General features: G+C 30.0%; 2 protein-coding genes across 2 annotated transcripts in view; both read right to left on the bottom strand.

Moving 5' to 3' along the window:
* LOC106056473 (sphingosine-1-phosphate lyase 1-like) overlaps positions 1–12,498 on the bottom strand; it is a 28,367-nt gene extending 15,869 nt beyond the window's left edge. Inside the window, exons 1-9 of the mRNA XM_013213257.2 lie at positions 12,272–12,498; positions 6,930–7,077; positions 6,294–6,466; positions 3,951–3,990; positions 3,155–3,234; positions 2,526–2,743; positions 2,022–2,058; positions 1,234–1,341; positions 929–991 (exon numbers count right to left, since the gene is read on the bottom strand). Of these exons, the coding sequence (XP_013068711.1) occupies positions 929–991; positions 1,234–1,341; positions 2,022–2,058; positions 2,526–2,743; positions 3,155–3,234; positions 3,951–3,990; positions 6,294–6,466; positions 6,930–7,077; positions 12,272–12,301 (897 nt within the window). The 5' untranslated portion in view covers positions 12,302–12,498. The remainder of the gene's footprint in view (positions 1–928; positions 992–1,233; positions 1,342–2,021; positions 2,059–2,525; positions 2,744–3,154; positions 3,235–3,950; positions 3,991–6,293; positions 6,467–6,929; positions 7,078–12,271) is intronic.
* Positions 1–12,702, bottom strand: part of LOC106056403 (uncharacterized) — a 130,296-nt gene that overhangs the window by 107,816 nt on the left and 9,778 nt on the right. The gene's annotated exons all lie outside the window — the stretch shown is intronic.

Genomic DNA, 12,702 nt, shown 5'->3' with positions numbered 1-12,702 from the left:
AGCTGAATTTATTATGTTGTCACACACCATTTCCTGTCTCATGCATCGTTTTATATTTACATTCTTTCACAAAGATGTCTTTACTACTGATGTGAATCAAAGTATTTACTTACTAACTGTTATATTTTAAGGGACATTTTTTAATATAAGTACAGTGAGTCCTCACCTAATGACAACTTTCACGAATAACCATTAATTCCATTTAATTCTGATATACTACCAAATTTCATAAGTACAACAGATGGCCAAGCGATATATATATTTTTTTCGTGTGGTGCACAAAGCAGTGGTGGCACAATGATGTATTGTGTATAATAAGCTGGGCAGAGACAGCTCATCTCGGCAACGCAATCTCTCTTTTTCACACCATGCATACGCACAAGAGCTTAGTTCGTGTTTTTTTTTGTTGTAATTTTATGATCAAAATGTAACCCATCAACATGGCTAACAAAAGGAAGAGTACATATACGCAGTTAGGGTATACACTACAAAGATGAAATATGATACCTCCTTTATAAGAATATTTACGAATACAAGTGTAAACAGTATTATATCAAAAGGGGAAAAAAAGCTACTACCTACTCTACTATTAAAAACAATTAATACCTAGCTCAAATCTAGGGTCACATTTAACAACAAAACAAGCTTAACAACTGACTTTCTGGTCCCTAACCCTGCCATTAAGTGGTGGCTTACAGTATTTACTGTTTACTGGATTTAAAACCTAAGCATCTTTGCCAAATGAAATATTTGCCATAGATTGCAGACAGGACGTTTGAAATCTCAAAACAAAATTTCAGAGATAATTTATGTTTATGAAACATCCAATGATCCAATACTTGAAAATTTTTTGTATTTATAAATACAAATCCAAATAATTGCACATTATCCTTAAGTAAAATTTGCACTCCTGTAAATTATTGCTTACCTTTGCAACCTCTTCCACTGGATCAATGATGCCATGAGGGAACTGAGGTGCTGATACCACAAGCTGTGAAATGAATGCACATATATTTACCATTCAAAATAAATATTTTCAATCAGTTATTTATTATTACAATAACATTACATAACATCATAATGGAATTTAATATAAAAAAAATTGCAGTTCAAAAAGTATGGACTACAAATAAATTTGATATTTATATTTAGTTCCTAAGCAAGTCTTTCATTGTTTCTATAAATGACACCCCCTCATGACTAACAATTTTTATTTGTGTAATATTCACTAACCACACAAGTCTTTTTATTAATAGCACGCCTCATGGCTTTAACATCAACCATTCTTGTTTCCTCATCAACTGGAATGTGGGTAATTTTCATATGCAAGTAGCTGGCAGCCTATTAAAAAAATACATTTAGAAAATGGCTAGAAATAAAATTTTGGAATACTGCAGATTAAGACATCTACATTTAGATAATATCTATGAGGATGTCTGTATTGATTATAAAACAATAAAAACAACACAAGATACTGAAATGTAAAAAGGAGAATTATTCAAAATAAAATCTTCTTGGAGCAATCTTTGTCATCCAGATAAAAAAATATTGACAAAAAAATTTATACAATTACTACTTCTCCTAAATAATGGTAATTAGTACAAATCTATTAAAAACTAAAAAAAATGGGGTATACTGCAGAGTTTCCTGAATTAATCATAAGAACCAAATAATTTAGAACACTTTAAATAAATTATTAGCTAACATGTAAAAGAAAAGTAAATTAAAGTTCCCCTTTCAGACATTGTGGTCTATAGGGTAGATGATATAAAGGTATTCTGTTTCTGTGGCCTACGGTTAACATGGGTATCATGTACGACCGATTGCCTTTACTTTTCCCCCAACTAATGTCAGGCCATCACGCCTCCATTAACTAACATGTATTGAGACATGTGTATGCGACATACAAATTTTCCCCTTTGAAAGCATGTCTATAGATTATAAATTAGAATGTTGAGTATGCTCATGATTAAAAAATATAACACATTAAATGAAGTATTTAATTTGAATGAAATACAAACCTTATCAAATGCAGCATGTGCAGAGGATGGAGCTATGCTGAAAACAAGCACATTTGTTCAAATTATATTGAGACGATTTTTAAAAAAAATGCTAAATATAAACAATTAGTGGAACAAAACTTGAACACAAATATATATTTATGAAATAAAGAACTAAATCTAAAATTTGTATTCAAATCTCTACATTCTGGAAACTCTTTGAGATTTTTAGTCATCCTAGTAAAATTTGTAAATTTTGAGCAGTTGATGGTATCAAACTAGTTACAATTTCTACCAGGGGTGCTACTTATTTTTTAAGTAAAAAACTAATCCTAAATTCTCAATCATCTAGAACACTGAAACCAAAATACACACTTTAAAATCCCTGTACAAAAAAAATGACATAAGCCACCAAGAGTTGCCATATAGGGTTGTGAAACTAAGTAATACATATTTCTATTTTTTTTTTATTTGATGATTGATATTAACTATAAATGTATTTGTTGATGATAATTGAAAAATTACATTTCAGGAATTTTTATTCCTCTCTCCCTAGCTAGATTTCTATAGGCCAACATGGCCAGTAGAATACTCTCTGTTCCCCCAGATGTCAATGTGCCACATGTGTCATGGTCCCCGTTGAATGCACTACAACACATTCGCACAATCTCAGCCTCCATTTTTCTCACATCAGGAAACACATCAGGATGAAGTGGGTTGGCCCAGGCAAACATACCATAGGTCTGGTGGAGAGAAAGTGACCATTAAGAACATTGGTATTTGTAGCTACTATTAAGTGATAAGGTTTATTGGTGAGTTGAAAAACCAATACTGCTTTATCTCTTTAAAACAAAAGAAAAATAGGATTAAATATAATTGAACAAAGCTTTTTATACATTTATCCAGCATGAAACATGATAAATTATGTATTCAGGCGAGAACCAATCGTTATAGTAGGCCTGAACAAAATCATGTGACATGGCAATGAGCTATTGGTCTCCACTGACCAAAGAGTTGTGTTCAGGCCTACTTAAACAATTGGTCTGATTCAGGCCACCTTATTCAACCCTCCAGTGATTGGATAGAGACTTTTTTTGTATTAAAAATGCCAATATATTTCTTAGAAAGTGAAAAAGTAAATAAGAATTATTTACCTTAGCCATGAGTTCTGTAAGGTTTTCATCACCACTGTAAACAGTTCCAGAAACCATGCCATTTTTCCAAGAATTGTTTGCTGAGGAAGATTTTGCACTTTATTTTTACTTGGAAGAAAAAAAAAATTATAAAACACACTATCTAGTAATAAATTATTTCTACCAGTCTTGTATATTAATATGGTTAATTTACAGACAAGCCTTTTATAGAGATGGAAAATATTTTGTTTTTTTTATAGAACAAAAATTTTTTCGAACACTTCGACCTTGGTTGTTATATTGAATTTTCATCAGGTTATGCCCAGCTGTATGATGGGCTTTACATTTGGTGACATAAAAAAAAAGGTTAAAAAAAATAAAAAATGTCAATCCTATGAAGTTTGTTATCAAAAGGTTAAACTGTGAGACTTAAATATATGAGAACACTAGCATTACCCACCGGCTTCCCCCATTACTTTGTTTATTTTGTCATAACATCCTGCAAATGCTCACAGAACACTTTGGCTGAACCCCTCCTCCCTTTTTTTGTTACACTTTCAATAAAACTCAGTATTTCAGCAACCTCCATTAGGCCAGTGTAGTCTAGTATAAGTTATGTTTCATTGGAATGGCCTTCCCAAACACACTCCCTCAAGATCTGTGAACTCTATAGCACTTCTCTCCCCTTTTTCACTCATTGGTACTATTTCCATATTTACATATATTTTCTTGTATGATCTTGAGAACAATAAGAAATAATCATTTAAAAAAACAAAGACACAATGATTGCTTGAACAAACATTATCTCAAAACTTACTCATTTGCTTGTATTTCTGAAGTTCTTCTAAAACTTGTTGCTTAAAAAATATATATATATATATATTAACCGCAAGAAGAAAACAAAAAGGAGGGTATGGAGGGATTGTTTTTGAGTTAACAAATTCAATCTGTCAAAAAAATTAATGCTCAAAGATTGGTCTCTAAATTAACTTAATATCTCATTGAGCTCATTGTCATGTTTTGTTCAACAAGAAGTGTAACAATTAAATGTCAGTCTAGATATTTTTATTTAAGGGGTTACTGGAGTGCGAAATTTATTTTTTTAATTTTTGCTTTAACTTAATAACTATTGTTATATTATATCATATGACAACTCAATAATAAAAAATATATATTGAATGTTGTCTAATGTTTCCGGGTTGCCATGGTAACGGGGGCCATCTTGAAAATTAACAAAAATTAGTTCATATAGGAAAATTCTAAAATTTTTCAAAATAGATAAATTTCAAAGCTAAAAATACTTGCACCTTAAAGTATAAAGGTGGCTGGAAGGAGCTAGCTAGATTTTATACATTTTCCCTTAGTATTGTGCATTTTATGATTTTTTAAAAAAGGGTGATTTTTTTCCTGTAAAATGCATCCACATTTTTTTTCCCAAAAGATCATATATTAAAAACTTCTTCAGCTAAAGTCATTAAAACTAGCTGATTCTCTGTATTATTTATCTCTGAAAATGTGTACCAAATTTGACACATTTATCTCTATTAGTTCTAGAGATTTTAGAAATATGTTACAGGGGGGGGGGGGGGGTCACAAAAAATGCATTCACTCAAAAACAGAGAATTTGTATTAAGAAAAATATGGAAAATAGTGTTCACCATGCATCATTAAAATGCTTTTTTTCAATAAAAAATGCTATTTTTTAGAAAATTTTTGGTTCCAATTTATAAAATACATGTCCACCTATTTAATTACACCAAAATTGAAAAATCGATTTTTTTACCCAAAATCGGATCCAGTAACCCCTTAAATAAAATAATACTATAATCAATTAGAACTAAGAAATGAAATATAATATGGTTATAAGGTACTCCCAAAACATTATTTTTTGTAACTTAAAATGTATTTAAAAAACTGTTATACTAAAATTCATGTTAGATGGTTGAGCATCATCAAAAGGTCAAAAGTCAAGGGTTCTGACACATTGATGGGACTGTGTGTGATCCAAGACAAAGAAACACTTAAGTGATGAGCATGTGACTTGAATTAAAAGGATCACTTAAAAGAAAGAAATAGTACCAATGTAATACCAATGTAAGCTATGCCAAAGCCAATGATGAATGAAAAAAATAAAACAATGAAATTATGACAAGAACGAAGGGAGAAGCACACCATGTGCTGTAGGAGTAACTAATTAGGGTCAAAGTGCAAAGGTCTCTTTTATTTGTTGCATCCACAGGGCTCATTTTGACCTGGAGTGTATAACACACGCACACACAAAGTTACATGACATTGTTGTAATCAATGTCAAAATCAAGTGAACTCTCAACAAATAGTAAAACCCTTTTACATTTACAACACCAATGTATGTTGCCCAATTTGACTCAGTTTAACATATTGCTGTAAATTCTTGAAACAAGAGGGGTAACCATAGGAACTTTAAGAATTTTTAGGTATAGCTAAATAAATTTCTTTTCTATAAGATTATGCAGTATCATTTTTCCTTCCACATAGGGCTATCTTAATAATACCCTTATGCATAGAATAACTCAGTAAGTTCACTTTGAAATGTAATATATGACATTTAAAACTGGGTCACAGAGAGAAGAGATAAATTAAGATAAAGATATCTAAATAGAGTTGTTAGCTAATTCATGAGATAATTATTTACACTTCTGTGTTTCAGTGGTAGGATATAAGGCTATAAAAGTTGTGTTTTTTTTTTCTAATCAGTAAGTAATAAGCACTTATTAGTCTATCAAGGTGTAATATTAAAGCAAGGATTCTAAACCAGTAGTACTGGCACTTCATAAAGAATAAATGTGAACTGCAATTCTAAACAACATTTCCCTATTTATAGATTACACTACAGCTTAATGTGCACAATAGAAAAGAACACATTTTTCTTGTTCTTTTTTTTTTAATATGAAACAATTCTTTTTTCAATTAAATTATTATTAAGCTTAACACTTAGCATAAAATATATTTTTTAGAACCACCTATCTGATAACTGCTATCAAATGTGGATAACACAATTTTGTTTAGGTGTTTTAACAAATGATTCTGTTCAGATATCTACAGTTATGAGTAAGTCCATTTAAAGATCTGAAAAAAAAAACAACAAAAAAACTAACACAATCAATGTTACCATACAACTTACTTCATTTAATCCATTCTTTGGTAATCTGATGAGATATTCCCCTTCTATTTTCTTACTCATGGACTCTGACACAGATTTAGTCACTTTACCCATTTCAGAAGCTATTTTCTTCTGAATTCTTGGTATTTTTCTTATCAAATAAAAAAACTGACGCTTTGCCCTGTTTGTCAAAGCTAAAATTTTACAAGGAATATAAAGAAGAAAAATAAAAGTTTGTGAGCTAGTCAAATGTTTTGTTGTTTTAGTTTCACTAGACATAATTCACAAGCTAAGCCCCTTTCCCTTTTGTCTTCAGTTATCTTTACAATAGAGAAACTATTCAAGTGCTCCTGATTCTATATTGAAATACTAAAGCATGTACAAATTTTGCACCTTTATTTGATATACACATAATAAAATATGTTAAAATGTTACATAAGTACCAATGAAGCTGCAATATTATATGTTAACTCAACATAAGAAATATACTCCTAATTATTACTTTTACAACTAATTCAAAATATTTGTTGGCAAAATTTTAATAAAACTAGCATTACATTCTAGAGTTTCTTGGCTTTGTAAAAAAAAATAATTTATTGACAGCATTATCAAAGTATAAAAACTAATGTTATTTATTTAATTAAAGACAACACTCACTATCATCATCCTGGAAAAGAAAGTCTCTAAGATACAGTATAGCAAATGTTGTTCCACCTGTGTAAACAGCTATCTGCCATGGTTCCAAACCATCAAATAATCTATTTACTAAGGCTTTAGATCCATTTAGTGTTCTAGCAATGGGTACCTAAAAAAAATATCATCTTTTACTTTTACGGTCAGAAAGGCAGCATAGGGTACATTAAATATTTCAATTTTAAATTGAGAAGCCCAAGAGAAGTCAGAGATTGCACATAGAAGGGTTTGTTTTTTTTTGCTGTGGGTAGGAGGGCAGGTTGGAGGAGGAGCATTATAAAATGGGACATTCTAATTCAAAAGTCATAGAACATAAGGATGCGCAGGATGAAAAAAAAATGAGGTTCCTGAGAGTGAGAAAAAGGCAAGAGGGAGGGAAGGAAAAAGAAAGAGAGCAGGCAGTTCCGATTTAGTGAAATTTGCATACTGCATCTTCACTGCCCCCCCCCCACCCCCAACAGCACATGACATTTTCAATTTAAAGTACTATACCATACCTACATACATCTCTCACTACTTTGAAAAGATATCTTCACTTCAAGTCAAGCTCATATGATTTTTCTTGACTATTATGTGTCTAAATGGTCAAAATTCTCCAGACCACCTTTTATATTGTTATTAAATGGTAATGTCATATTTATGAAAAAAAAAAGATGTATTTTACTTAACATGGAGAGGATCATATGGCATGTCATTCGAAGATGTGAGTGCGCTATCTGGTTTTTTATACACAATACAGATGTTGACAGAATAGTGCATCTCTGGATTTTCAAACAAATTGGAAATGGTTTCTTTCTTGTAAAGAAAGGTTTTGCTGACCAATGATCAACATTTATGGTCACATCCAATCAACTGGATACAGACTTAATATCGTCAGTCAATAATTTATCATTAAATCATGCTTCTAAAATTGGTATAATTTGTGCATATGATGTATTTACTTTATTTACTAAAACAAAATTTATAGAACATTAACAGTAAACCACAAGTAGCTGATTTACACACATAGGCCTACATAATTTAAATTAATATTTTGCAATACATTTTTTGAAAAACAGTAAAAAAAATATTTCTTCCTTAGTTATACCCCTTTGATGTGTATTTACAACATTAAATTAGTGTTCAATTGTTTTGGAAGCTGAGATAGGGAGTGTTCCTGTAATGTAGTCTATTTAACATCAATTTCATCAATTTTCATGTTAGGATAGCAAGGAACAGCTTAGCAATGTGTTTCCCTGCCTAATTAGAAGCACAATATTATATATATATACTAGACATATGTTACCCGCGGGTCTTTATTTGCGCATTACTTTCGATATAGTCACTGAGAGTGTTTTGTAAACAATTAAATGAAATAATAAAGTAATAAGTAAAGCGAATGTGTCAATGTAAAATTAGTGTGAATGAAGCTATCAAATCAAAATAGCTAATAGGCTTAAATCCATTTTCTTTTTTAAATTGAAACATTTGCTTGTAGGCTTACATATATTTGATTAAAATTTAAGATGAATAGACTAAATTGTGTATGTTCATATATGTATAAAGTATAAAGTAGATCTTAAGGTAGACATAGATCTAAATCTACACTAATCTAGAGTTAAAAATTGGCTTTTATAGAGTTCATTCTGTGCTGGGCATGCGTGAACTTTTTTTCATGAATGAATATAGGCCTATCTCAACACGGCTACGCAGCTTTAGCGAACAGTGAACGAATGTATTAAAAATGCTTTAGAAAAACAAATTTGAGTGTTAATTTGATTAAAATATGAAATGAATGGACAATAATTAGTATGTTTATGTGTTACAGCATAAAACTATCTGTGCAAAGAGAAGTTTTATCATCTTAGAGTTGAATTAGAGTTTTAGATCTAGGGATGGGATTATAAAGTAAACAATTAAACGAATTAATTTTTAGTTCGCGATTCATTAAGGTATTGTCTAATGAAATAATGTTCGCCAGGAAATCTGTAGTCACAGATATCAGGAACTAATTTATGTAAAAAATGCTTTTGGATAATCTAGTGGATTGGATTTAGATGTATGTTAAACGTAGCTAATGATCCTTTCACGTTATTTCTCTTTCGCTACGAAAATTAAATTAGTTTTGCGAAAATGGCCTTACCCGAAGTCGATACATTCTTATCTATTAAAAACGAAAAGAGCGATAACTTTGTTAAATGAATGGGATTATAAAGTGAACAATTAAACGAAATAATTTTTAGTACGCGATTCATGAATGAATATAGATCTAGGCCTATCTCAACTCGGCTTCGCAGCTTTCATAAATGAATGTAGCTTTAGAAAACCAAATTTGAATGTCTATTTGATCAAAATATGAAATGAATGGACTTTAATTAATATGTTTATGTGTTAAAGTATAAAACTATCTGTGCGAAGAGAAGTTTTATCATCTTAGAGTTGAATTAGAGTTTTAGATCTAGGGATTATAAAGTAAACAAATAAACGAATTAATATTTAGTACGCGATTCATTACGGAATTGTCTAATGAAAGAATGTTCGTCAGGAAATCTGTAGTCACAGTTATAAGGAACTAATTTATGTAAAAAATGCTTTTGAAACACAAAATTGAAGGTTAATTTTATTATATAATGAAATCAATGGATCTTCTTTTGTATTTTCATGTGTCAAAGTAAAAAACTATCTGCGCAAAGTGTATTTCTTAAAATTAGATCTAGGTCTAAATCCTTTCTATCTTTTCTCATGTCAACATTGTAGACATGGCCTAGATCCATAAAATACTATAGCTGTAATAGAGTCGGACAACTATATTTTATTTATGGTCTTAAGTTTGTTTTAACGCTACAATACATACACTACGGTCTAAGTTGGTACCCAAGGAACATTCCTGCCTAGTTTTATCAAGATTGGTCAAGCGGTTTTGATGTCTATAAGTAACATACATCCATACATACATACACCACACATTCTACTTTATAATATATATATATATATATATATATATAGGTCATAGTTTTGTTTAGCAGAACTGATGTATCATTGGTAAAAAAAATATATATGATTCAGTCTTCCCATGAGGTAAACAAAGTGACCTAATTATACCAATACACTGATATGAGGTAGAAATATTATTTTCAGATGTAAACAAAATTAAATTAAACTATAATATAAAGAAATGGAGTATGCAGAATATGAATAGATTGGTTTTGCCATAACTATCAAAATAAAGGCGCATTTTAAAAAATATCACCAGGTGTTTTAGATGTACATAATCTTAAAAAGGGGGGGGGGGGGTGATGTAAGTTACTCTAGTCTATATGATATCATTATAATTAGATTTCTACTATCTTGAATTTTATATCTATATAATAAAAATGCAGGAAAAAAAGTTTTTTGTTAGTTCTTCTGGTAATTCTATAACATATTCACTATGAACTTTGTACTGATCTTGATTCTGAATCTAAGTTGAAACTAAGATTCAATAAAAGGTCAACCATTAAATGATTTCTGGTTTAGTTTTTTCTGGATGGCACCTCAAAATTTTATAACAAGCTATCATTTATTTTTTAATTCTTGTTTCATACTGTAACCTATTTATGCAAACCGGGATTTTCTTATTCTCTAGTAGTAGTATAGAATTGAAAATGATATTTAGAGTAGTTTATTTAATCCGGAAATTACATGAATTCGGACACTCGCTGTTTTTGTGGTCATTAAATCTTTATTTTGATATTTAATATGAAACTAGTAAGCTGTATAATGTGCTTGTCCATTTTCCAATGATTTTGACCCAATTTCCTTCCATTTATGTAAGAAAAAGAATTTCAAATGTGTAAGTCAGGTTGTTGTTTTTTTCCTATGTTACCCGGATGACTTTACCTCTTCCTAGGGTTAAGACTATATTTTTTGGTTGGCTAAGTCTATGCTAAATATTTATTCTGTTTTCGGAGCTGTTTTATTTGATTCATAAGCCAAGTTGTTTAATTCCATACAAACAAAAAAATTAATAGGGTGTTTGAATTAAATTAAGATTTTCTTACCAAAATTTATTTCAAACAGCCAGTTTTGAACATCAATGTTAATGATCTTAACATTATATATATATATAATATATATATATATATATTTTTTATTGTTTTTTTTTTTTATAGAGAATAAATGGGCAAATGTTTGGAGTGAGCTTGGTACATTGAATGTAAATGCCTAGATCTAGACCTACTAGATAGATCTAGATTTATATAGAGAGAATATAGAGGATTCAGCTATTTAGGCAAGAATGGCTATCCTAACAAAAGATCATCTATATTACTACTATATTAGAAATTTATAAATTAATAAACAAAAAACACAAACATTCAACACACATTTAATCATGCAAACATTAAATAAGTCTAAAAGTCTGTGTAGAAGTCACTATCCCAGTGACCTAATTTTGGTAGAATAAGTGTGTTCATATTTTTATTTTTTGTGTTCGTATTTTAGTATTTATGCATAATATAATTTGAAAACATCTTAATGATTTCATGTGAGGGGCTATGCCTGGGGATCTTAAAATTTAGTTAATGTTAATATAGAATTAAAATCTAAGTTTAATGATGCCTAAATAAAGAGACTGAAATAAATTATAGGTGTGTGGAATCAAATAATGTGAATTAAATGAAAACACATGGCCTCTTTGACCTTAAATATAATAACAAATATAGGTTAGGGGAAGGGGTGTAGCTAGGAATTATCCATCGTTTGGGGCCCGGGGGAGGGCCCTGCATTTTGCGTAACATTTTGATTTTAGTGTAAAAAAAACACTCATTTGGGGGCCCCCCGTGGGGACCTAGGGAGATTTTCGAATTCTCCCCCCTCCTCCCCCACACTAGCTATGCCACTATATAAGTAGTCATCCTTATTCAGTTATAAATACATATTGCAGAAGTGAATCTACTTCTTTTAATACAATCTAAATAATTTTTAATTAACACAGATATAATTTATTAGCAATAACATAGTGGTGTTTCTTAACGGTGCTCGATGTGCGCTAAAGGAGAAAGCACAAAAACTGTGTTTATTATAGGAGCATGAAGTGACCTAATTTATTTTAAAATAAAATCTTGACTATGAGTGGTAATTCAAAGAAACACAGCTATTTTTATAGTCCTTTAGTTACAGAATAAGAATCTGCTTTCAGTTTTTTTGTAAGTTAAACCGTCACCAAATAAAAAAATAAAAATTTGACCTAGTTCTCGAATACGGTGTGCCTAATATAAGAATCTACTATAGATCTATAATATTGAATACTTTAGTTTAACTTAAACTTTACAGTTGAGTTTACTTACTACTACTGTTTCCTTCCAAGCTTCCGCCATGATTAAAAAGTGTTTTGTGAATAATTATAATATTAATAGTTTATACACCCTACTTAGACTATATGTAGATCTATTATTTTAACAGAAATAGACCAAGCGACTCTAGTCTTTAGATCTAGATTTTCTAGTCCAAATAAACAAATATTTCTGACCTACAACTTGCATTGTATACTAGATCTAGCTAAACAGTATAAAATAGAAATATAGATTTATATGCCAGTTAATGCTGTTATCAAATTATGAAAAAAATCGTTATTGCTAATTATTGTATTGTGTGTACGGACTATAGATTTGGATCAATATAGTATATATATGAATATTGAATTTTTCTATATATTTCTTATAATTATTAACATATATATCGAGAACTCTACATTTATTATTTATTTTATATATTTTGT

The sequence above is a fragment of the Biomphalaria glabrata genome, chromosome 2 (genome assembly GCF_947242115.1).
Source record: "Biomphalaria glabrata chromosome 2, xgBioGlab47.1, whole genome shotgun sequence".
In the NCBI taxonomy this organism is placed as follows: Eukaryota; Metazoa; Mollusca; class Gastropoda; family Planorbidae; genus Biomphalaria; species Biomphalaria glabrata.
Note: the sequence above shows the minus strand (reverse complement) of the source record. Positions and strands in the feature narration are given on the sequence as shown.